General features: G+C 37.6%; 1 protein-coding gene across 2 annotated transcripts in view; it reads left to right on the top strand.

Annotated features, from left to right (window-relative positions):
• Nucleotides 1–26,245, top strand: part of cacna1i.S (calcium channel, voltage-dependent, T type, alpha 1I subunit S homeolog) — a 359,329-nt gene that overhangs the window by 311,783 nt on the left and 21,301 nt on the right. For both annotated transcript variants that reach the window (XM_041561633.1, XM_018259873.2), the window contains exons 16-31: nucleotides 1,494–1,690; nucleotides 2,176–2,574; nucleotides 3,398–3,498; nucleotides 4,473–4,596; nucleotides 6,596–6,664; nucleotides 6,805–6,989; nucleotides 8,394–8,520; nucleotides 10,147–10,272; nucleotides 10,377–10,466; nucleotides 10,963–11,155; nucleotides 13,470–13,621; nucleotides 16,467–16,576; nucleotides 20,496–20,629; nucleotides 20,829–20,899; nucleotides 25,868–25,946; nucleotides 26,044–26,165. In XM_041561633.1, the coding sequence (XP_041417567.1) occupies nucleotides 1,494–1,690; nucleotides 2,176–2,574; nucleotides 3,398–3,498; nucleotides 4,473–4,596; nucleotides 6,596–6,664; nucleotides 6,805–6,989; nucleotides 8,394–8,520; nucleotides 10,147–10,272; nucleotides 10,377–10,466; nucleotides 10,963–11,155; nucleotides 13,470–13,621; nucleotides 16,467–16,576; nucleotides 20,496–20,629; nucleotides 20,829–20,899; nucleotides 25,868–25,946; nucleotides 26,044–26,165 (2,279 nt within the window). The remainder of the gene's footprint in view (nucleotides 1–1,493; nucleotides 1,691–2,175; nucleotides 2,575–3,397; nucleotides 3,499–4,472; nucleotides 4,597–6,595; nucleotides 6,665–6,804; nucleotides 6,990–8,393; nucleotides 8,521–10,146; nucleotides 10,273–10,376; nucleotides 10,467–10,962; nucleotides 11,156–13,469; nucleotides 13,622–16,466; nucleotides 16,577–20,495; nucleotides 20,630–20,828; nucleotides 20,900–25,867; nucleotides 25,947–26,043; nucleotides 26,166–26,245) is intronic.

Below are 26,245 nucleotides of genomic sequence, written 5' to 3'. Positions count from 1 at the left end.
AAAAAAAAGACTTATAAATGGAATCTTCTAAATTGCTTGGTTCACTAAAAACATTCTGACTAGAGCAGCAACAACACATAATTCAATGAACTGTACTACTAACTCTTACTGTGAATTATATTGCTAGTAGAGAAATTAACCAGCAGCAAGGGACATCACTTTTGCAATCAAAGCAGTTGTAAATTTGTTTGGAAGATATGCACCATAACATTACCTACCTCATGCACCCTGGCTTTTTCAGCCAACAGTACCATGAATTGACCTAGGAGTACTTAGGGTATATAAGGGTTGTGTAAGAACACAGAAAAAAACAGCATGGCCAGGCTGGTAGATGCACAGTGCAAGGCACATTCTACTAAATGATTTTACTATTAAATAAACCCTGTACTTGCATATGATGAGCAATCATTTGCTGAGTTTGCAGTGAGTTTGATGCCCATAGACTTCAATGCATTTTGGCAAATTTTTCACTGTTACCTGAATTTTTGGCGAAGTGAAATGGGTCAGGTTTGTCCATCACAAATAGATAGACAGATAGATAGATAGATAGATAGATAGATAGATGGATGGATGGATGGATGGATAGATAGATGATAGATAGATAGATAGATAGATAGATAGATAGATAGATAGATAGATAGATAGATAGATAGATAGATAGATAGATAGATTATGAATGAGAGATAGATAGATAGATAGATAGATAGATAGATAGATAGATAGATAGATAGATAGATAGATAGATAGATAGATAGATAGATTATGAATGAGAGATAGATAGATAGATAGATAGATAGATAGATAGATTATGAATGAGAGATAGATAGATAGATAGATAGATAGATAGATAGATAGATAGATAGATAGATAGATAGATAGATTATGAATGAGAGATAGATAGATAGATAGATAGATAGATAGATAGATAGATAGACTTCTGAACTAAAGGCATCTGTGTGCATACCGCTAATTCAACCAAAATATTTTATGGCTCTCACTGCAAGGCAGTCTACCGAAATCAATACTCTGTATTTGTTGGCTGCCTTTATAGATATTTTTCTTCTTGAGAACACATTTTAAAAATGAGGCAATTACTTACAGAGCACATAACTAACCAACAGATAAATTGCCCTTCTTTTTTTATTGTGTTCAATTCAGTGGAAAGCTAGATCGTTGCTTCATTTCAACATGTAAAAAGTTGCATTTTTGTTTTTTGGAGAAATGGAAAGGTTAGGCCTTTTTTTTTTTAGAGTTACTTTTACTTAAAGAAGAGGGAGTAATAACAGTGCACAATTATGATGCCTTCTTAAATAGAAATACAAATGGGAGAAGTGTGTGGTTACACTTTAAATAAAGTGACAAGTTGAGGAGGATAATATGTATCCTAATGTCTTGCATTAAAGGATGAAAGACTACAAGATCAGCTCTTGTAGCAAAAGCAGTAAATTGGGATATATTGCATGTCAACTTATGATTTGTTTTTTTATGCTTAGATCCCAAACTTTGTTCAGTACCTATGACTCCAAATGGACATTTAGAAAACAGCCCTGTCCCAACCCAACAAATCCCAGCTACAATAATGAATACATCAAGGAATTCTCTTCAAAGGGATCAAGTTCTTGTAACTGTTGGCTGCAGAAAAAGTAGTGTGATGTCTCTGGGGAGAACTTCCTATGACCAGAGGCCACAAGTAAGTCCACAGTCATTCGAATTAGGAACTTCAGCTTTTAGCTTCTTAGACTTCCTCTTAGTAGGCAATAAACTAAATAGGGATCCTGTGCCCAAATGTATGATTTTAGTTTTAGTAATAAAGTAACAGTATGGGGATGTGTGTAGACAATAAGTAGTTTATGTGATAACATGTAGGGATGGGCGAATTTTTTCGCACATACACTTTAATGGGCGTCTGCAACATTTCACTGGTGTCAAATTTTAGGCGAAATAAAAGGGGACAAATTCACACATCCCTAATAACATGTGTAGAAATTGCACGTCATTCAAGTAACCCACAGCTTCTGATCATCATTTTCCTTTTTTCAAGTCTAGTTAAGTCACAATAGTCATAGAGTGCAACTAATTGGTTGCTATATGTTTGGAGTTTGGGGCAAACTTCTGATTAATATTGCAATACAGCGAATATTAGTATTCTCATAAATGAATCACTATATTAAACAGATGGGGCCTCGACCCTCACATTGGGGGAGAAGCGGTGCTTGGGGGAGCCGCAGATCAAGTTGGAACAGTTTAGGGCGTCGTCACAGTATAAAACCAAGAACATTCACAACTGAGCATGAATCATTGCTGTCACATGGAGAAGAGCAAAGAGAAAGAAGTCACTCCAGGAGATCATCAAGTTTAAAGCACTCAAGAGCAATGTCTCTAGATAATAAAGGCTCTTCAGATAATCCAGGTGATACAGCAACTCATCCCAACCACAGAGGGTCTTGCAAAGGCACATCTATGTCAGAAGAACATCGTGACTCCACTGGGAAAACACCTCCTATTATGACGGAAGTCTTTCCCAAAATGAATAACCGAAAAGATAAGGAGGAGGAAGAAGAAGAAATAGATTACGTGAGTAGAAACCTGAACAGTTTTAGGACCAATAAAAGACAGGGTCCTAAGTGCAGTCAACAAAACTAAATGTTCTTATGTAAATTTGACAACACCCTGTTTTACTCTAAATAACCAAGGGTACTAAATCCCTGCAGAACTTGGTGAGGCTTCAGGCTTCTCCATAAATTTAACATACAGTATCTATGTTTTATTCCTACATCATGTTAAACAAGGATGTAGCCTAATTCCAGCTAGTCCTTATTTACTGGCTTTTATTTGACCAATATTTCTTGAGACCTTCTTATACCCCAGTGGTCTATTTTGTCACATTGGCTTTATCTATCTGAGCTCCTAGCATCAGTCACACTCCGCCATGAGAAGAGGCCAAAATAACTAACATGCATCCCCCCTAATTTATATTTGTTAGTTAAGGGGAAACCAGCTGACATCCCTGTACCAGTGTGAATGCCAAACACACCTACAGGACATGCCTATACCTATATGGGGCATAACCCACTATCCTCTAACATACCAGTCTTCTGTCTTAGTTAAACTGTATAGCAAGCAACAGCCATGGGGGAAGGATAAATTGTTAAAATGCTATATTTCTGTGAAATAATGACATTATAAAGCCAAGGAATCATTTTTCTTGGTAGTGTACACAATTTTACAGCAGTCTTAACACTGGGACATGTTCAGAAAGATTACTGAGATACAGTGACAGATTTTAGCATTGTGACAGTTGGCGGCTCCAATTCAGTGTAAACAAGTGACTTGTAAAAATGAAATGAAGTGAGGAGATGTGCCTGGTCATAACAATTTATTGATGATCACTCTGCAGAGTCTGTGTTTCCGGATCCGAAAAATGATTGAAGTGTACAGACCAGACTGGTGTGCGTTACGTGAGGATTGGTCTATATTTCTTTTCTCCCCACAGAACAGGTAAGTGGCCTTTATTCCTCATTAAATAAATCTGTCTCTGCTTTGCTTACTGATGAGGACCTATGTACCTCCAAGTACTGCTGCAAATGTCTTGTATTTCATTAGCAGGTATTTTCTGTAGTAGCTGAATTTTTGTTCTTGAGAACTGGGAAAGAGAAATGACGTGCAGAAATGTTGAATCCAGACATGCCATTATACCTACAGAGTTAGCTATGACCTTATTTAACACAGAGAACACGCAAAGAAAGGGTAGACAGGAATGAAATTTAATCTATTCCTTTAGCAAAAAAACTGCCCTGATGCAACAAGACATAATCCTCTGATTTAGCATTAATTCTACTAAATTTCGCAAATTCTCTTTAGAATTAGGCTTTGAGAAATAAATTCTCTGTTGACTGTGGTTAAAGATATGCATGAACTCACTTTTAAATATTCCAAGGAATCAACCTAATTATACTTAGAATTATCTCATCCCAATGCTGGACACACACATGGATTTAGCCTCGATCCTCTCTTAGTTCATTAACTGCCATGAAAATAGTGAGAGGTGATTCATGCTTCATCTCAAGAGCTGGCAAAATATATAAAGTGGGTATTTCACTGCAATCTGAGCTAATAATTTGTTCGGCTGGGAGTATGTACAGATAATGTTTCAGCGGCTTCCCTTTTTTATTTCATTTTACACCATATTATGCAATGTAACATTCAGGCATCAGGTTTTAATTACGGGAGTATTGCACAACATAATCTGGGAGAGATCACTACTAAATCCTCAAGCTGGTCCTGCAGTTAAAAAATATACAAGTGCTTATCTATTTCATGCAGACTTAATCTAACACTGTTTTCAGTAACATTAAACTGATAACAAAGGGAACAGCAAGCAGGGTAGCAGTTGAACTGGAATTCTCTACTTTGCCTATTATTGGGTCTTTCATGCATTTGATTCTATACATTGACTGATTTGTTCCATGTAGGTTCCGCATCATGTGTCAAACAATAATTGCACACAAGCTTTTTGACTACGTCGTCCTTGCCTTCATATTCCTCAACTGCATTACCATCGCTTTAGAGAGGCCTCAGATAGAGCACAAGAGTACGGTGAGAGACAGCTCCCTTTAATATTTTGATGGGCACTGCTTGGGCCCCTCTGGGCTGCTTGTGCTTCCAGTGTTTTGAAGTGAAGAAGGTGCTAAAGGAGTTAATCTATTATAATAATGCATTCCATTCTCATAATGATCCACGTTAGTTTGTTCTTTTTATGCATGTTTCCTGAAACAAGATAAAATCCTAAGATGAAATTGCTTTTAAAATATATCCAGTTTATTAAAATTCTTAAAGGATCTACATCTAAAATCCTTGCATCTTCATAAAAAAGGTATCCTGGTATCCTTCCTAGAAATGTATAAGAACTTGTTTTAAGAATGTAGCGTTAGAATAAAATTTAATTGGACTGCCCATGTTTTCTCCTGTGTATAGTAGATGCACACTAGATTTCCCATCTGTTGAATGGGAGCTTATTAGATACCAGTAGGTCTAGTTGCATAGAAAGTGCAACCACAGAGGCAATATATTATCTTGGGTTCTCATTGGGAATAGCAACATTTATATTTGCCTTGATATGATACATGTTTGCTTTTTATTGCAACATTGATGTACTGATATATTGCTGCCATAATATTAAAGAGCAAGATGGAATGCAGGAACTAAAATTCCCAACTTCTCCCTGACAGTTGTTTGGATGTGTAGTTGTCCAATAGTTACGAATATGGCAGGTAGAACCAATTATCCTTGTGCCGTTTCTTTAAGCAGTTTGTTATTCAAGATTATGTAGTAATAGCACAGGGGTCCAATAAAAGGGTAGTACAGGTATGGGATCCGTTATCCGAAAAACCCATTATCCCGAAAGTTCCGAATTATGGAAAGGCTGTCTCCCATAGACTCCATTGTAATAAAATAATCCAAATTTTTTAAAAATTATTTTCTTTTTCGCTACAGTAATAAAACAGTAGCTTGTACTTGATCCAAACTGAGATATAATTAATCTTTATTGGAATCAAAACCAGCCTATTGGGTTTCTTTAATGTTGACATGATTTTCTAGTAGTCTTAAGGTGTGAAGATCCAAATTACGTAAAGACGCATTATCCGGAAAGACCCAGGTCCCGAGCATTCTGGATGACAGGTCCCATACCTGTACAGAGAAAAGGATTTCTCTCAGTCTACTGAACTGTTTTCAGGGGCCAAGCTTATGAACGGTGCAGCCCACCCCTCAAATGCAGGGGTACTTTATATGCCTAAGCACCCAACAGCAGTGCTTGGTCCCTAAACTAATTAAAAACATATCTAATTTAAAGGGGGGGTCATCTTAAAGTTAACTTTTAGTATGTTGTACAATGGCTAATTCTAAGCAACTTTTCAATTGGCCTTAACTTTTTCTTTTTTATAGTTTTTTTAATTATTTGCCTTTTTCTTCTGACTGTTTCCAGCTTTCAAATGGGGTTCACTGACCCCATCTTAACAACAAATGCTCTGCCAGACTACCTTTTATTATTTATCTCTCTTTTCAGACGGAATCCTTCATATTCCAGTCCCTTATTCATATCCATGTATAGTAGCTAGGGAAATGAGGACCATAGCAACTATTTTGCTGAAATTGCTAACCAGAGAGCTGCTAAATAAAAAGCTAAATAACTCAAAAACGCACAAATAATAAAAAATGAAAACCAATGTTAAATTGTCTCAGAATATCACTTGCTACATCATGCTGAACAACTCCTTTAAGTTTCCCTCTACTTGTCTGGGCATCTTTAAATCTGCATTTATTACAATGAGCACATGACGTCCCCACCAGAGCCATAGATTGACAGCTCCCATTTATCCAATGAGGGGAAACTAGTTGTTCCAGGAAGGGGAGGTCAGTTAGTATTACCCCTAACCCTAGTTTACTAGTATAACCCCTAATATGGCAGTACACAGCCCTGGTGGGAATGCTATACAGTAGGTTAAGCCCTTTAAAATAATTCCTGAGAATTTGACTTCTGCAAGCCGTTACTAATATCAATGGCAATGGACTGTTTCTCTCATTTATCTTTTTACAGGAAAGGATTTTCCTGAGTATATCAAACTATATCTTCACAGCCATTTTTGTAGCTGAAATGACATTGAAGGTAAGTCATTTGAACTCAGATTCATCTTAGTGATTAAGGTCTTTTCCTCACTTTATCTATGGAAATACATTGCTTCTCAGCAGGCAATACTACGTCGTATTATAACTCATCTTCAGATTTCCTTCCCTGTCATTCTGTAGGTGGTCTCTCTAGGACTTTACTTTGGGGATCAAGCTTACCTCAAGAGCAGCTGGAATATTCTGGATGGGTTTCTTGTCTTTGTATCCCTCGTTGATATTGTGGTGTCCGTAGCATCTGCTGGCGGAGCAAAAATTCTGGGTGTCTTAAGGGTTCTTCGACTTTTGAGGACATTGCGACCTCTCAGGTAAAGGAATGAAAAAGTCAACTACTTACAGACAGGTCATATTTGCAGACACTGTGCAGCAAAATGATTGGTCCCTTCTTACTTAGAAGGATTAGCAATAGCAATGGGAGAATCTGACCCGATTCATTTCACAGAAAATTTGCAAAGTGGTGAAAAAAAATCAACAAATGCATTGAAGTCTATGGGCATCTTTTTCATGGCAAAACAAGGGGGAAAATTTCACTCATTGCTAGTTAGCATAATACAGGAACAAGAAGCATTAATTCATAAAACAATTTTATTTAGGGGATTTTCTGCAATGGGTCCCCTACTTTATAAGGATTACTATATTCTCCAAATAAAACTGTAAAATATGTTTCTGACAAAAAAAATGTTCTGTGACGAAATGGAAAAAAACCTTTGGGAAAAGTGTAATACTATGGGGCAACTTTACTAACCTCCGAAAATTCACAAGCGACGGCTTCACTCACATCGCAACACTTCGCCCAGCGGTAGATTCGCCAGGACAACGATGATTCACTAAAATCCGAAGTTGCATCCAAGGCGCCGAACACTGGCAAAGTAGCGCTAGCATTACTGCGGCAATCAAAGCAAAGTTGCGCTAGCGTTGCCTAATTTGCATACAGCAGGAAGTTAAAGTTGAATGGACGTATATGTTGCAGCAAATACATTACATTACACAAGCCCAGGGAACCTTAATAAAATAAAATAGAGTTATTATAATGCCCTACACATGAGCCCAGTGTATAGTTTATGTGCCATATGTTAGGAAATGTAGGAGGGAAGCCGGGTACCCAAGAAAAAATGTACGATCTTTTGCAGCCTATCACCCTGAAAAATGCCAGCGTTTTTGGGACTTTTCAACAATTTTCAACTATTTTTTGAGGAAGTCCTATCTACTCTATTGCACTTCGCCTGGTCTGAGGTGGTGAAGGCAAGTCTGGTGCAAGAGGTAATGTTCCGTAAAATCCGCATCTTTGTGAATTTGCGTAGTTACGTCCATTCGCCAGAGCGCAACTTCACCAGGCATAAAGGAGCGAATTACTGCTAGAGTCTATCTCTTTGCTAGCAAAGTTACGCCAGCGACTATTGGTAAATCGGCGAACTAACGAAATTAGATGGTGAATTAGCTGGCGAATTTTCGCTAACATTCGTCACTTCGGCGTTTAGTAAATCTGCCCCTGTGTTTTTCTCTAATTTTGCCAAAAAGGATGTTCTTGAGTCTCTTTTATGAAATAATTGTAGAGAAAAGCTTGCTTTTGCTTATTGGTTTACAGAAATGTAGAGTTGTAGACACTACTCATGGTCAGCCAGTGAGATGCTGTGCCCTTCGCATTTCTCTAATTATAAACAAGAACACAGTCACTTTAGAATTATAATCAAACTGTTTTTTTTCCCATTCAGGGTTATCAGCAGAGCACCTGGTCTGAAGCTGGTGGTAGAGACCCTGATTTCTTCTCTAAAACCCATTGGAAACATAGTTCTGATCTGCTGTGCCTTCTTTATCATTTTTGGAATCCTTGGTGTGCAGGTAGTACCTAGAATTTCTTTGTTGTCACTTCCGTGAAATGTGTTATTTAACAGGGATTTTATACTGAATAACAGGGCAACACCACAGTGTATACAATGTGACATAAATTAATAGATTGCTGTAACAAAACCTGCTTTTCCCTGCTACTGAAATAATTCAGCACTCAATCAATAACCCCTGGGTAATTGAAATGGCCTTGGTCTGTGTTGCTTGATAACATTATGAATAGCATCAGGTCTTTAAGTTCACTGACCAGAATGACCTAGGCACCATTATCGTCTTTATTGCAGGACATCTCCCTCATTATCCAAAATGATGTGCTAGGAACACAGAAATATTCATTTATTGTGCCACATTGATTGTCAGCATTCCAGTTTATCCAAAGAGGTATCATAGAAGAGTAAAAACATACTCAGATGAATATAATTCTATGGGGCAAATGTAATACATTGAATTTATGGGCATTGAAAACAAAAATGGTGTAAATATTAGTGAATACTTTTGTTCCTGTCATTAGTGAGTGTCTCCATCACAGTACTGACCTTACCTGTGTGCACATTAGTTTATTATGTAGACACCCAATGCATTATAACTGATGAAGCAAACAAACTACTGCAAGCTCAGATACATTTGCATTGTTTATAAAGGCACATTAACGCTCATTGTGATCTGTATGACTCCATGCAAGCATTAAGACATGCCATAAGCTGATGGTCATTGCCACTTATTAATATACATTTTATTAATTTTTATCCAAACAAAGTAAATTATGGAAATTCTATAGTGCATGTGTGTATAGCAAAATATACCTTTTTTATATACTGTAGGGCAGAGTAGACAGGGCATTGTCCTGGGAACCTAGCATCACAAGCACCCTTGGGCAGAAAACCTAGCTAGACGTAAATCTTAGCATGTAACAGTTATTAGAAATTGTCACCATATATACAGTATATGCAGGTTGTATGCTGTTCTCTATTACCAAGATAATGGCCTAAGTAATTCTGTAACAAGTATTTGCACACTGTATTTGATGTAATTGTTCTCCAAATATTGGTAAACACAAAAAGATCAGCTAAAAGCATGGATTTTGTCCTGATTTGGCTACCAGTCTGTTGGACCAATCCTGGACCAAGCATAAGATCTTAAAAATGTCCTGCACAGACCATTACCACATCAACAGCCAGAGTGGCTACCATCCAACTGTAAATGTATACGTAATTGCTTTCATAAGAAGTATATAAAATGCATAGAATCTCAAGATACGTATATACACATATGTGCTTATTTGTGCATAAGTGCATGTAATCAACATAAAACATGTTGCATCTATAGGCCCGTAAATCTTGTGTATGCAGATTAATTTCAGTGCTTTAGGATTATAATAAACCTGAACTGGTATGTTAAGATACACACAGAATTGCTTTTAGAGAAGGACAGTTTCACATGTGCCAGATTCAGATATGCAACGAACCAGCGTGCATTTGATATGCTGTATGCGTAGCCACATTTGCATGACAATAAGCATGGCTGATTTTTGCATTCTCACAGCTAAACCTAAGAAGAAAATGATACCGTGTCATTATGAATAATGCGCTTTTACTGTTATTCTTTTCTTACTCATTGCAGCTTTTTAAGGGTAAATTTTTCTACTGCCTTGGTGTGGATGTTCGAAATGTCACCAATAAGTCAGACTGTGAGGCGGCCAATTACAAATGGGTGCATCATAAATACAATTTTGATAACCTGGGACAGGTAATTGCTTGCAACCAATTAACAAAATTGTTTATTCCGTCTGACAAGCATCGCAGATACTTGTATGCAAAATAGAATACAACATCATATTTTTCTTATTTCAGGCGTTAATGTCACTTTTTGTCTTGGCATCAAAAGATGGATGGGTTAACATAATGTATAATGGACTAGATGCTGTAGCAGTGGACCAACAGGTACAACAATCTGAAAACCAGGACACACACTTTGAGATTATGCAGCACATCTAGAATACACTTTGTGTAATTGCCAGTCTTCCATCGCAAAGATTAATTCTTCTTGCTGCGTGAGATCACTTTATAGGAAGCCTTAAGACTAGTTAAGAACTTCTGGTCCTTATGGTAGAAACCAATCAAGCTTGTACAAATGTAGTAATCACACAATCACAGCTAAAAACATAATCTAGTTAAAGGGATGAATTATGCACTTTGCAGGTACAGACTGTGGTCCCCATTTAGAGAGTATATAGGAGATATATTCTTCACAAAGTTGAGTTTCACCTTTCATATAGTATTACTTGAACAGAAAGAAAGTAATGTTATTGTAGTTTCTGTAAGCTAAAGGTGTTATTAAGAAAGTAACCCCAAACATTTGATGAAAGCCCAAAAGATTCAAAGTAGGCTATTGAAAGTCTTCTGCTATCCAACTTAAAAGGGGTTGTTTTTATTCCAGCCAGTGACCAATCACAATCCATGGATGTTGCTGTACTTTATCTCGTTCCTGCTGATTGTCAGTTTCTTTGTACTGAACATGTTTGTGGGTGTCGTGGTAGAGAACTTTCACAAATGTCGGCAGAACCAGGAAGCAGAGGAGGCTCGAAGACGAGAAGAAAAACGATTGCGACGCCTGGAGAAAAAACGAAGGAGTAAGAGAAAGCCTAAGTGTTTGGTCGGTTCGTAGGAGATATGTCTTCCTAATTTCTTCCTCCTCCCTTCAGTACTCCACTTAGAAAGAAGATTTATTTTAGTGTTGCATATATTAGGGACTGTATGTTGCTTTTTAGCTGGGATGAAGAACTCATAACCCATCAGAAATGGAAGTTTACTTTTTGACTCCCCTAACATTATGTATAATGTGCCCTCTAAATCTCAATGCTGAGAGCAAGGAACAGGGAGAAATTGATTAATACATTAATCCAATCATGGTCAATCATTCTCAATATTTTTTCAATATTAATTATACAGTATAGTACAATGCATGGATACAAATGATCTCTAAAAACATTGGAGCACTGCAAACAAATTGTTAGGCTACCAAATATCTTCTCCAAGTTGTAAGATCAGAGAAGAAAATCCTTAAAGGAAAACTATACCCCCTTAATTAATACTTAAGCAACAGATTATTTCAAATTACCTGTAAGTGGCCTATTAAAGAATCTTACTAAACTGGTATATAGTAAATATTGCCCGTTTACATCTCTTGCCTTGAACCACCATTTTGTGATATTCTCTGTGCTGCCTCAGAGATCACCTGACCAGAAATACTGCAGCTCTAACTGTAACAGGAAGAAAGGTGGAAGCAAAAGACTTTGTCTGTTAATTGGTTCATGTGACCTAACATGTATGGTTTGTTTGCTTTGTTTGTGTGCAACATGGATTGTAGGATCCCAGGGGCGGCCTTATTTTTTAAAATGGCAATTTTCTATTTATGATTACCCAATGGCACATACTACTAAAAAAATATATTATTATGAAAATGTTTTTTTTTTACATGAAGTAGCGTTTTTACATATGAGCTGTATTATGCAATATATTTTTATAGAGACCTACATTGTTAGGGGGGTATAGTTTTCCTTTAAATTGAACTCTAGAGAAGGGGGAGACAAGAAAGCTTGACAAACGAAAAAGGATCTTGTATGTTGTGTGACTGTCTGCAAGTAGGGTTTCCACCTGTCCAATTCCAACAGTCTGCTTAGGGCTTGTTCACTTTTACATTTTTCAAAAAACTGAGCAGAAGTCTGCCACAAAAAAGGGCACAAACCATCATTTACAAATTAAATGCATTATGAAAAGTGCAATTTTTGGACACAAAATGTTTTTACCCTAAATTTATAATTTTACCCCAGAAATAGAAAAGCCAATTTATCCAATTTCATATTCAATGTTTTTTTTTTTTTAACTTGCAAAAAAAGTTACAGTTAAATTCAATCAAGTTTTTTATACCATATCTCTGGAAAAACTTGAACCAGAGATCCATGATAGCATATAGTCTCAGAAAGAAAACAGAATGCTATGAAAATCACATTATACCAGCTCAGTTTAATGCAGGTTTAAGTTGTTGAATTTTCTCATTGGAGGTTTTTTTGAATCATGCAAACATTCAAACATTCAGGTTTGGAAAATTCTACTAGAATTGTCCCATAGCGTAAGTGCTGGCTGAACGTAACAAAGGAGCTTGTACAGGTCAAGTACCTGTATGAATTGCAAAAAATATGCATTTGGATTTGAGTCTGAACTAGTGCTTTTCACTTGCGATAGTAAATTTGGATTCAAGTTTCTACACTTTTATGCCCGAATCCACAGATTCCACTAGTTGTTATATTACAACAAAATATAGCAGCATTAAGTTATTTTGTTTGCTCCCATCATTTAAACATATTTGTTTTTTGAACAAAAAAAACCCTGGGCAGCACCCCTGTCTGCAAGTCTGATGTGTTTATTTGCCTGTTTTATTATTGGCATTTCCTCTGCAGGCTGAATTGTGATTTTTTTTGTTCCACAGCAGCTTGAGCTACTGAAAACCCTGATGTGCTGTGTATTATTTATCTTCATAATACACCAGTGCCATTTAGGCTGTAGTTTATAATTTCCATAAATGACAGTCTTCAACTGAAAGACATACTTAGGTTCATTCACAGTGGCTTTCGTTGCTGGAGGGCTCAGAAAATCCAGTACATATTTGTTTACATGTCTATGTTTTTTACGGTTAATTGTTTATGTGCCGCCTGATTATTAGCAGTGGACTGGGCCATGTCTGACTTTTTAACCCCTATTAGCCTGTGTTTTCTTTGTGTTTTGCTCACTGTAATGTGAATTACAGGCTTCTATAAAATACTTTTCACAATGGTAGTTGTATCTTTCTTCTTTTTCTATTTGACATTATCTGCTTATCTTTCTTCCTTATTAATCTTTTTCTCCTTACCTTTGTCCTTAAAGCCTCTCTTGATTCTGTTGTTACAGAAGCCCAGCGTTTACCGTACTATGCCACCTATTGTCCTGCTCGCCTTCTTATTCATTCAATGTGCACCAGCCACTACTTGGATATTTTCATTACAATCATCATTTGCCTTAACGTTATCACAATGTCCTTGGAGCACTATAGTCAACCAAGGGTATGTCAATTGATTTTGTTTATATGATATCAATACCCTAAACAGCAGTTATGTACACACCAAAGGACCTTCTCTCCACAGAGTGCCTTTCATCGATTATCCAAATGGATAAATATGATGTAAATATTTATGCGTGCTGAATTCATACAAATGTGTGGTTTTACTTAGAAATTGCAGGATTTGCAACTTGGATCACTGTTGACATATGGTACATTTTCTCTGCCATTTCTCTGTAATTTCAACAAATTGTCAAAATTCAAAAGGGATACATTTTAGCCCATTTGGACTAAAAAGCTCCAGTCCCCTGCATTGCCACATGTAGAACTTTCAAGTGAATGGAAAGTTGAAATGTCAGTGCTGGGTTGAAATGTCAGCAGATGAAACCACTAGCATAGAATACGCTATAACCCTTATCCCCAACATATGTAACTCCCTTGGATAAAACTGGGGTATTTTCTATCATCTTGGTAAAGAAAAAAACACAAACAAGTCATTTGAAGGCTAGAGCAGGCTAAGCTTTAACTGCAAGTATTTTACTAAAATGGTTAAGAGACGATTCAGTCTATGATACATTAGCACCATTTTACATCATACTTGCTTTTTGTAAATATTAAGATAAAACTATGTAATGTCCAATAATTACCCTTCCAACCTTTACATAAATGACATTTAAAAATCAGGTCAGTCATGGGGAAAAAAACAGGCAGATACAAGTATGACATTTTTATGCACAAATGTAAAATGAATATAAAACTGGATTATAAGAGTAACATAAATCTATTTCCCAGACTGTCTTAATTGATGCTTTGATGTTACAGCTATTATCTATCAGTTATTCAACCTAAGTGATATTAATAGGAATGACAATTATGAAACTGTTTTTCACTGAGAGTTGAACATGTGGACTAAGCACCTCCCAGTGAATTACAGTTTCCTTGACCTTTATCATAGAAATCCAGGCATGATTGTAAATTAAATGTAATGCTTCCTTTTTAAGGAAAACCATAGGAACAGTAACACCAATAAATGAAAGTGCTTTAAAGGAATGACAATTTACTGTTGCAACAGGTGTGTTTACTTTAGAAGTACTACTATAGTTTATATAAACAAGCTGCTGTGTAGCCATGGGGGCAGCCATTCAAGCACAGGATACACAGCATATAGATAAATTCTGAAGAATCCCATTGTATACTACAGAGATTATGTTAACTGTTGTGTATCCTGTGCCTTTTTTCCTTTTTCAGCTTTAAGTGGCTGCCCCCATGGCTACACAGCAGCTTGTTTATATCAACGATAGTAGTTTTTCTTTAGCAAATGCACCAGTGCAGGGCATTGTATTTTCCTTTGGTTAAGACATTTACATTTTTTGGTGTTACTGTTCCTTTAAATATAGAAGAAAGCGGAAAAATGACAAAGCTGCACAAAACATCCATGTTTGATCATGTCCGATTGTGATTTAGCAGCTCTGTTTACATTACCATCTTAGTATCTACTTTGGATTTTAGTTCTGTCATATTGCTAAAGGCGGAAATTCGTTACCACTAAGCTAATTCACTAGAATGCAAAGTTGCATCTCAAAGTTGCATCTCAGCAGCTGAACGCCTGTGAATTTCCGCTAGCATTACTTCGGCTGGGTGAGCATTTCATAGCGAATTTTCGCTAACATTAATTTTTTCCTAGCGAAACGTCACTACCACTCTAGTGCTTAGGTTGAATAGGGCGGGTACCTAAAAGTTGTATGGACGTCTTTATTAGTAATGTTGGTGCAAATGCTTGAAGTGGCCACTTTTTCAAACACATGTCCAATGAGCCATAATAAAGACAGAAGAGATCCGCTAATGCCCTAGACATGAGCCCACCCCTAAACAAATGTGGCATGCCCCTCAAATTAGTTTTAAAAAAATTGTTCACACAGAAATCTTTAAGAGTTCGGACTTTTGAAGGCAATTCCGCTTTAAAAAAAGCAAAGTCGCCAGTGTTTTTTACAACTTTAAGGCATTTCCGGCATACAGGATATGATGTCACTGACATAAGATTGAGGAAGATGTAACTTAGTTTTATCAGTTGTTCTGGTCTGAGGTGGCGCAGTAAACTCTGGCGAAAGAGGTAACATACAGTAAAATTCGCATGTTAGTGAAAAGTCGCCTGTTGATAGGATGCGAACGAACGACAGCGTCAGTCTCGTACACAAATGAATTGTTCTCTACGCCTGTTAGTGAATTGGTGATGTCCCTGCAGATTAGATTTCTGTTGAATTGTCTCCAGCAACAGACACTTCGCCCTTGAGTGAATCTGCCCCATGGTCTTCTTTGGTCTACTCTATGCCCAATAATGGGCCTTAAGATTCCTTGTTGATTATTATTCAAAAAATGCTACTTGGGTTTGCTGGAGTATTTTTTCATTAAAGATCCACAAGACAGCACATGGGTTTGCTACTTCAGTAGAGTGAGCACCGGAGCTGCAGCATTAAAGAGATTGGGATGTGTGCTTAAAGTATTGCTTTCAACTGGCATTTATTTGGCATTTTCAATGAACTGTTGCCCTGACAGCCTACTGACTGAGACATACGTTTCATCTAGAAACTTAAAAGCCTTTTGTCTTATGAGTGTACCATACATCAGTACATAATATATGTAAGCTAATAGAATTACTAAGCAGTTGCTTTTATCCTTGATTCTCTTTTTTTTTAATGTTCAACATTTTCTAGCTTTAGTGATAAGTATTTCTGACTCATCTTGTAGAGTTTTTATTGCAAGCATTCATAAGACAGAATAAGGCCACGTACAGTGTACTGAGCTATTGGTTCATATCTTTAATTCTCTGTTTTGTCTTCATTGTTTTGTAGTCTCTTGAAATTGCTCTAAAGTACTGTAACTACATGTTTACTACAGTCTTTGTACTTGAAGCCGTGCTGAAGCTGGTGGCCTTTGGATTTAGACGTTTCTTCAAGGACAGGCAAGTAGGCAATACATAATACATGTGCAGCTAACAGACATAGGATACTTTTAAAATGTATACATCACTTTGAAAGTAAAGAGGTTTCAAATAATTTGGAGGTTTATCCAACAATCCTGGGTTAAAGGCGTGAAGGAGGAATATCACACAGAGTGAAAATTCTAAAGCGTAAAATCAGAGCAAATGGAAAGCTAAGGCAAATGCATAGTTACTTGCACTTCATTATAGTCTGTAATTGCCCTGGAAATTTCATTCCAATCTCTGAGTCCTCCTACAACCTCCCACCTCTCTGAGTCCCTCCCAACCTCCCACCTCACTGAACTGCTTAAACTTGAAGACAGGAATATCAGCTCTCAGCCGTCCAATAGTAAAGGTGACCCAGTTCCTTATCTACAGAATACTGTTATACTCTTCTTTTCCCTTAGCGACAGGTCATATGTAAACATGAGCAAGAAAAGAGCCTATGCAGGAATCCTAGAACAGTATTTTAAAATTATACATGAAGATTTTGCAGAATAAATAAAAACAAATACTATCCCAAGAGTAGAGCTCAACCTACTTCTTAAAAAACAAGTAGAAATAACCAAATCTAGTATTTGCCAAGTTGCTGGTCATTCAACTTTTCATGTTGACACACCAAAGGTTTTAAAAGATCTAAAAAGGCACAGAAATCTGAATGCTGTAGTAGAGGAACCAATATTAATTCACCAGATCTACCATATAAAATCCACTTACTTTTTGATTTAGCACACAGCAGATTCCCTTTTAAAGCAAACATCTACAACTGTTTGTACCAGTATCGCAGTCTTAAGTCTTAACAAAGCACAAATGTTGATTAGACAATTTGTTACATAAGCAGAAGAACTAGATCCACACCCTTTTCCATGTGAGTCAGATACAGTCTCCGGTTCAGCCTAATTAGACCTATTGGGGAGGTGGAGAAAGTCAAGCTATTAATGGATGTACAGGAATAGTTGTACTGACACCAAGGCAAACTGTAACCCTTTAGAATACGAAAGCTACTGAGGCTGAAAAAAGAGCAAAGTCCATCGAGTTCAAACCATAATGTCTATGAAAAAGTTTCCAAAATATGTAAATATGTATTTATATACTGTATATTAATTATAGGCTAAAACTAGAATCCTGGCAAAGGTACACTTGTACATTCCTCAGTATGTCATGTAAGCCCTAGGTCTCTGTTATGACCTGATGTACATGTAATTATTTAATATATACTGCTCTTGTTTACCATAGATGAGTAAAACTGTGACCTCCCAGCTAAAGGTTAGGGTGGCTGCTGGGCAGAGTAAATCCAACCCCAGCTTAAAGAGTAATTTAGGATGCTAATGCAGCCAATACCAAACACTTTCAAGTTTAAAAAATATAGGGGTTATGTATGACCCATTCATTAAAGGTACAGGTATGGGATCCATCATCAGGAACCCCAATATCCAGAAAGGTCAGACTTACGGAAAGTCCGTCTCCCATAGGCTCCATTTTATCCAAATAATTCAAATTTAAAAAAAAAGATTTCCTTTTTCTCTGTAATAATAAAACAGTAGCTTGTATTTGATCCCAATTAAGATATAATTAATCCTTATTGGAAGCAAAACCAGCCTATTTGGGTTAATTTAATGTTTACATGATTTCCTAGAAGACTTAAGGTATGAAGATCCAAATTAAGGAAAGATACATTTTCCGGAAAAACCTAGGTCCCGAGCATTCTGGATAACAGGTCCCAGTACTTGTGTTAAATTTGCTCTTATCACTCCTATATAGTTGCACATGGTGCTGATCAAGCCTTCCTGCCTCCCATTCTGATACAGAACCAAGAGTTAGCTCCAGGCATCCCTTTGTGCCCTGCGTCAATAGCTGCAGTACATTTGCATCTAAACAATTGAGTGCACACTCACGCCAAACACCAGAAATGTCACCAAACTGAAAACTTTCAGTGGAATTGTGCCTGATTTGAGTTAATGTACACACACACAATTGTGTTTTTTTTTACACATCGGCCGCAGTTGGTTCTGGTGCCAAACAATTGCCCTGTTGCGACCACAACAAAAATGCTGGATTCTGGCAAGGAAAAACCTTTTGCATTATGGGGAAAAAACATGGGGAATGCTCTCCAAATTGCACTTTGCTCACTGCACTTGTATAATAATTCATTTAGCCACAGGGCTATATGATAAAGTTTATTAGAAAACATTTTGAGATTCCCTGCCATCCAGGATAAATGAATCCATAAGTTTTCTTATGGTCAAACTTTTACTTTATTATGTCCTGTGCAATTTATTACTGTACAATGATCAGTTAAGGCACAGCTTGTACTGACAGTATTGACAGCAAATAGTGATTCCTCTGGTACCTGACTATGGTGCTGTATTGCTAGTCCTGTTGCAGGGATATATTGAAAATACTGTAATTAATCGGGAACTATTTGTGATCCTGATCTGTGGGGCGTACAAGGGATATTAGACAAGAATTCATTCAGACTTCATTAATGCTGCCCCTACCCCAGTGAACAGTGTAATTAGCTGAGCTGCTTACATGGGGATTGCTGCGGAGTGAAGTGCCACAGGCCTTTTTGATGGTCTTGCCTCGCTGTGTGTAAGAATTGGCCGATAGTTACTTCTCATACTGACTCCCTTGTGACAAAGGAAAATCCCCTCTGATAAGCACATTTGTATTCATTCAACTTCTGAAAGGAACCCTTGAGCACCAGAGCATCGCTTTCACGCACACATTCTGCCAGTATATCGCACAGAACATCAGTGCTTTGCAAACTAACAGTATGTACCATAATGCCAATCTGTATATGCTCTGCATTTTGCTGGAGAAAGAAATCCAACTGCTGCATCAACCTCATCCACCCTCCCACAAATACACATATAATACATAATACCCATAAATAAATGCTGTACTTCAGGAATATTGCCATTCATTCCATAAAAAGAGATATATAGACCTGAATGGCCTCTGTTGGATATTTTACATAACAGGGTATTCATAATTTGCACCACGCCTAAAATCTACTAAAGCGTATTTAAACAATAACATATCCAAAAGAATTGATTTGGAATTAGCATGGATTTTTGCGGAGTTACAGTAGTTAACAGTAATTATAAGAAATTAAGAATTATGAGTTGGACTGGTCCACCTGGAGCCAGGGACAAGTCATGGTAGGCCCCTGCCATAAGGAGCCCTGCTTCTTCCCCTGTAAAATACAGTGATAAAACATATGAATAACCATTCCATGATGGACCTGCTTAATCTTAATGTGCTATCTATTATTCTGTGTGCTCTGCAGCTACTGGTGAATGGGGGTTATTTACTAAAATCCCACAATTTTTCAGTATTTTGCTAAAACAACTTCGACCAAACTCTTGCATACTTTTTTTACCGTATCTATCATATATTTTCACCAAAAATGTGGTGCAGGAAAAAACTGGATAAAATTGTAAAAAAATCAGAATACTCGATATAATCGTAAAAAAAACCAAAATATGATTTCTCCGGATTTGCCGCCCGACAACTGACTTTTTTGGACGAAAACCATGAAATCTCTGGATCAGGATATCTTCCAATTGTAAATTGTAGATCTGCCGTTGACTTCTACATGATCTCGGCAGGTTTGAGATGGAGTACTTTTTTATTTGGAATTTTAACACCATCTGGGTTTAATAAATCACAAAATCTCTTATTGTAAATAACCCCCTCTGTTTCAATCTATGATATAATTAGAAATAATGAATAATGTTTAGGGGAAAACAACCTTATTCTTTTAAAGATCTCTTAGGTATAATGAAAACCATTTTTAAAAAGTCTGGCAAATGTATGAGCTTAACTGTTTAATTGAGATTTCACTATATGTATACATATATAAATAGTTGATTTGCTGTTTGTTTTTATAACAAAGGTGGAACCAACTGGACCTGGCCATTGTGCTCCTGTCTGTGATGGGGATCATTTTAGAAGAAATCGAAATAAATGCTGCTTTGCCCATCAATCCCACCATTATTCGCATCATGAGGGTGCTGCGCATCACCAGGGGTAATAAAGCCTTTTTTTCAGTTAATAATCAATATCATTATTAGGAGATTTAGGAGGTGGCACATTATCATTTCATGTAGTGCTGGGCTTTGGTATGAGAGAGCTTACAGGTACTAAAGGAATCATGCATTGAACACATGTTAATAAACACACAGATAAATAACCCTTTTACTTTCATTTTTCTACTTATCCCTTGCAGTGCTGAAGCTGCTTAAAATGGCAACGGGCATGAGGGCACTATTGGACACTGTGGTACAAGCTCTGCCTCAGGTAATGGAAGAATGAATCCCTCCATCTAGTGTTTGCTTGCTTTAGATGAGCCAATAGCTTTTCTGGCATGTTTTTAGGTGATAATCAAATACAAGGGCCTGGACATGCAGAATGGCAGCAAAATTACTAGAGGAACTTCTGATTAGCTTTACAAAAGCCTTTGACAAAACCCTCTCGGGCGAAATGTGTGTCAGGCGATTAGCTCTGTAAATCCATTTTTTAAAAATAATGCTTGGACAAGAGAAATCAAGCAGATTTTGGAACAGAACAATGGAGGAATTGATCATCTAATACTATATGGCTTGTGCACTGTGACTGGTGAACAGTGTGGGACTGGCCCACCGGGATACCAGGAAAACTACCAGTGAGCCCAGGTGTCATTGGGCCTCTTGCTTCTAACCATTTGTCATATTTCATGGTCATTCTCTATTTGTTGTAAGGAAAAAATAGGCTTAATAATGGAACAAAAGAGTATAGTATGTAGAGGAAAGACACTAAGAGAATAAAGAGGTTGAGTGAGGAGAGGAGGAAATTTGGAAAGTGGGCCCTCAGCCTAAGGTTTTCTGTTGGGCCCCTGACATCCCAGTCCGACACTACTGGTGGATTTAATGGATAGGGTGAAGACCTGTTACAATCCACATTAACTTTGTAGACCAATCCAGGTATTGGTGGTGTCAAACAAACTAAGCCTTGATGTGCTGTACGACTCATTTATAGGGATTAGGCCATAACCATTTTAGGTGCAAAGAGAAGACAAAGTGTCAGGGATATTTTTTGGCACATCACATTAACTCTCTTAGTTGTTTTCTAGAGGCAGGACTATGGCTGATTTAATACTGACACCACAATAAGAGTGGCTGTAATTAAGCAACTGTGTCATTTAAAAAAAATCACCACCCATATTTGATGGTTTGCGCCAATCAATGTGCTGCTTATTAAAATCAACACCTCACCACTTATTTCTTTCACTTATCCCCTTTAAACTGGAATTGAGTATCTTGCCAGAGGGTTGGTCAGTCAGATGTAAGATTTGGGTGGGAGTATTACATTATTAAGGTACACATATATGATATAGATAATGGGATCAGATTTTTTTAAAAATTCTATTTCTCATGAAATCATCCATACCTGTTATAAAGGTGTTTAAATATCTGAGCTGCGAAACTAATATTAACTGCCCCGCCTCGATGCCTGAGACATAGAGGTGGGGCAGTCAAGCAGGGCCGCTCCGGCCATGAGGCAAGGTGAGAATCTTGCCTCAGGTGGCAAGGAGCGGCCAGTTACCAGGGGCGGCAAAAAGCCGCCTCTGGTAACTTTAAGAGCCGAATTTCCGTTTTTTAAAACGGAAATTCGGCTCTTCTAGCGCAGCGAGCGCAATAGCGCTCACTGCACTAGCGATGCGGCCCCTCCTCCACCCGCTCCGACGCTGGTAGTTAGAAGAGCGGAGCAGGAGGAGGGGCGGCATTGGGGCTGCTGCCTCAGGCGGCAGCAGCCCCTGAAACGTGCCTGTGTGTAAGGCACTGTGTACGGGCATTAGGTCCCCAATTCTGGTGTATACAGAAGATTGTGAGGTGATACACAACTTGTCTTAATAACAGCATCCACAAAATGGCTCCTGCCTGCTCGCGGTGGTTGTGTAATTCCAGGACTGAAGGAAACAAAATGTAATCAGAGAGGAATAAGTAAGAAACATGGCAGGTAAAGGCAACTGAGCACAAGAAAATCATTAGCGGCATGTTCTCATTTTTACCCTTTGAGTGCCAGTGTCTCTGTGATCTCCTGCTGTGCAATAAAGGGACTGACTGTGGCCTATCACCCCAAAATATTTATTGTAGTGCCAAAATTGAATATTTTCAATAAATATTGTAGAATGTTAAGCCTCAATCAGTCTGTGTGTCTTAAGCCTGCACATATAAAATGTGTAGCGCTATTTTATATGCTATTATTGTTTAGAACATCTCTGCCCGTGTAAGCAATGGGACAGCTCCCCATTATATGCTAATGAGAATATTCTATGCAGGCCATAATCTGCTTCAGTGTCAGAAAACTAGAGTGACAATCTAATGATGTAAAGACTATTTTCCCATTACAGGATCCTTTAACAAATTACATTCTTTGCATTTTATTATTGTTATCATGGCAAGTTTGAATAATGTCTTTCATTGTAAATTACATTTCATTCTTTGGTGATACTTCTTAATTTCCTCATAATAGCACCTCTCCATCATTTGTTTTCTAATGACTTTCTGGCAGTTTAGTCTTTGCTCCAAAGACATGTGCTATATGAATGACCTCATTTAACTCCATCACAGTTCTTTTGGCTCCATCTGTGTCTTCCTGTTCTGATTCCTTGTTGGTATCACCAACACTTTGATCAATATTTTCTCTTCATCTGCTATCGATCACTTCCCTACCCCTATCTTATTTTTCCCTATGATAGCAGGACTTCCCAAATGAGCATAATTGAGAAAGAAAACTCCAGATGCATTTCATTTGAAGGGGTGGAGGTTTGACAGAAGGTGTAATGAGATTTATGTCATTCTCCTGATGGATGAGCTGGCCCCAAGCAAGTCTCATTCCTATGAATCTTAGGCAGGTGATCATTAGGAAAGGAACAAAAAAAGACAACAGCAGTATTGATTTCAAATCAGATTACTGTTCTTACATCAGACTGGCTTATTTTCACTTCATATTGGTGCTCATACATTAGATGGTTCTCCTGAGGCCATATGTGCAAACTGCTATTCTGCCAATTTAAAGACCTATCTCTGCTCCGGCCCCCTCTGCTCCATTTACCAATTGGTCTCTTAAAGTAGCTAATTGCTGGAGAAGCTGCGTGGCTGTTATCTTAATTCCCAGCAGCATCACGTACGGCAACAGATGATGATTTGTCAGCTTGATTATATTTCCAAGATGTTTCACACATTTAAAAACCTGCAATGTTGGAGATGAATTCCTGAAACTATGACAAATATGTTCCTCCTGTTAAATGAGCAGTAATTCATACAAACTGTGATGGGCCCAGTAATCAAATTACCGCAGTTAAAATGCTTTAGGTGTCCCTGTTTGCAGATTGTGTGTATGTATCTACACAGAGAGATGTGCTTCGTTTTCCAAAGTCGCCCGAAGTTGCCTCACGAGGAAACTGCAGGCGACTTCGGAAAATGAAGCGCTCCGAGTGCCATCCCGCCAACGATTTAGATTCTAGCTGGCGGGAAGGCAGTTGGGGGAGATTAGTCGCCCGAAGAAGAGGCGATTTGACCCTGAATCTTCACGTGTGTCTCTGCCCTTAAAGCTTACACATGGTAAGCAGACACAGCTGGCAGACTATCATGTGGGGGACCACACAAGGAGGAGGGTCGTGGGCTGCCAGTTGAACAGCCCTGTTATAGATGTATAGTATATATCTATATTTTTATAGGATCTGTTTGTGTACAGTAAGTTTTGGTTACTTGACATTGGTAATTGTCATATGTATTGATTTTGATTCCTCTGAATGCCTGTTCATGGGACAGAGTCATATTTTAACATATTTCAATTGTTATTCTTTCTTAGATATTGATACAAGCCAGTCATTTAGAATAAAGCTCATTTCCCTCAGGATTGTCTTGTTCTCATTCATCTATGCCACTTTGTTCTTCTTTTCCTTCCTTTCTGCTCCAGTTAATATTTTCCACTCCACTGGTTACCTCCCTTCCTTCTGCTGGATCTTCACCTCTTCTGTATTCTTATACCTCACATCCTTTCTGACATTTCACTTGCATTCCATACCTTACAGGTGTGTTCTTTAACAGTCATGGGGCTCATTTATAAACACAAAATTAGCACAGGCGCAACATCCCATAGCAACCAACCAGTTGCTGTCATTATCCAGTCAACTGCAGGTTAAACATCAAAAGCAGACATTTGATTGGTTGTCATGGTGCAAGTTTGTGTGTATATCAATGAGCCCCAATTGTTTTGTTTGTGGTATGTCTAAAATCTGGTTTCCAGATTTGGAAGGCAGTTTTATCAAGTTAAAAAAAATACAATTGCATACAAAATTTGTAACAAAAATCACGGCTTGTTTTTTTCACTACCACTTCAATATAATATTAAGCGCTTCAAAAAAAGAAAATAGTTACTTGAAAGTTGCAGAGACAATTCTCTGAGTTTTCAAGACTCTCTGCAGCTTGCCGAATTTTTACATGCCAATTTTCTCATTCTTTTTTCTTTAAAAAAAATATTTAAGTATATTGGCAACTGTGCTTTTTTCTCAAACTGTGGGAAAATGCATTCTCGAAAATTCATAAACCTGTCCCTTAGTGTGATCGTGATATTAACTATTGAACAACGGATAGCTCTCATGTAATAACTTATCTCAATTTCATCCAAATTACACTAAAAATCTGCAACCAACTCAGACATGCTCAGCATAACTTTGGTTCCCCCCAAAAATGTATAAAATGAGTAGTGATGAGTAGCAAATAAATTTGCCAGGCGCAAATTCGTCAGCTAATAAATTCACAAAACAACCGCAAAAATTTGCCAGCGAAAAATCCATTGTGCCGAAAAAAATGTGGGCGCTCGTCAGAATATAACATTGTCAAGCGTCAAAATTATTCAGACGCCCATTGACTTTAATGCATTTGCCCAAAATAGGCGCACATATAACAATTGCTGCGGGCATCAAAATCGATGCGTGTCAAAATAATTTTGACATCCATTGACTACATTTTTTGCCGAAACGGAACCAATTCGCCCATCACTAAAACTGAACTAAGATCCAATCTCGGAGCACCTGAATTGACCCAAATGATCAGTTAAAATAATCTTATAACTGTCCATTATAAATCATCATTGCTGTCTTATCGGACAAATATTGTTTTCTTGCAACAGTCATATATTTAATAAGAGCTTTTCTCGTGATACTTGCGAACATCTGTCATCCTTCTTTAGTCTCAAATAGCAGCTGTGGTTTTGTTTCAGGTAGGAAACTTGGGACTGCTCTTCATGCTTCTCTTCTTCATCTATGCTGCTCTGGGAGTGGAGCTTTTCGGGAAACTTGGTACGTTTATTTTGTGTGTATAACTGGACATATGATTAAACCTTATGTGAAATGCTACATGACCCACTTATTCAACTTGATTTTAACAATGTCACAGTTTGCAATGCTGATCACCCATGTGAAGGAATGAGTCGCCATGCCACATTTGAGAATTTTGGAATGGCCTTCCTGACTCTTTTTCAGGTTTCTACTGGGGACAACTGGAATGGAATAATGAAGGTACAGTAGCACATTTAGTAAAATAAAACACATATATTACAGTAGTAATTACAGCCTAGTAAAATTCAGTTTTCTTCATA

Source organism: Xenopus laevis, chromosome 4S (assembly GCF_017654675.1).
Source record: "Xenopus laevis strain J_2021 chromosome 4S, Xenopus_laevis_v10.1, whole genome shotgun sequence".
NCBI classification, from domain to species: domain Eukaryota; kingdom Metazoa; phylum Chordata; class Amphibia; order Anura; family Pipidae; genus Xenopus; species Xenopus laevis.
The sequence above is the reverse complement of the archived record's forward strand: the minus strand, read 5'-3'. Positions and strand labels throughout refer to the sequence as shown.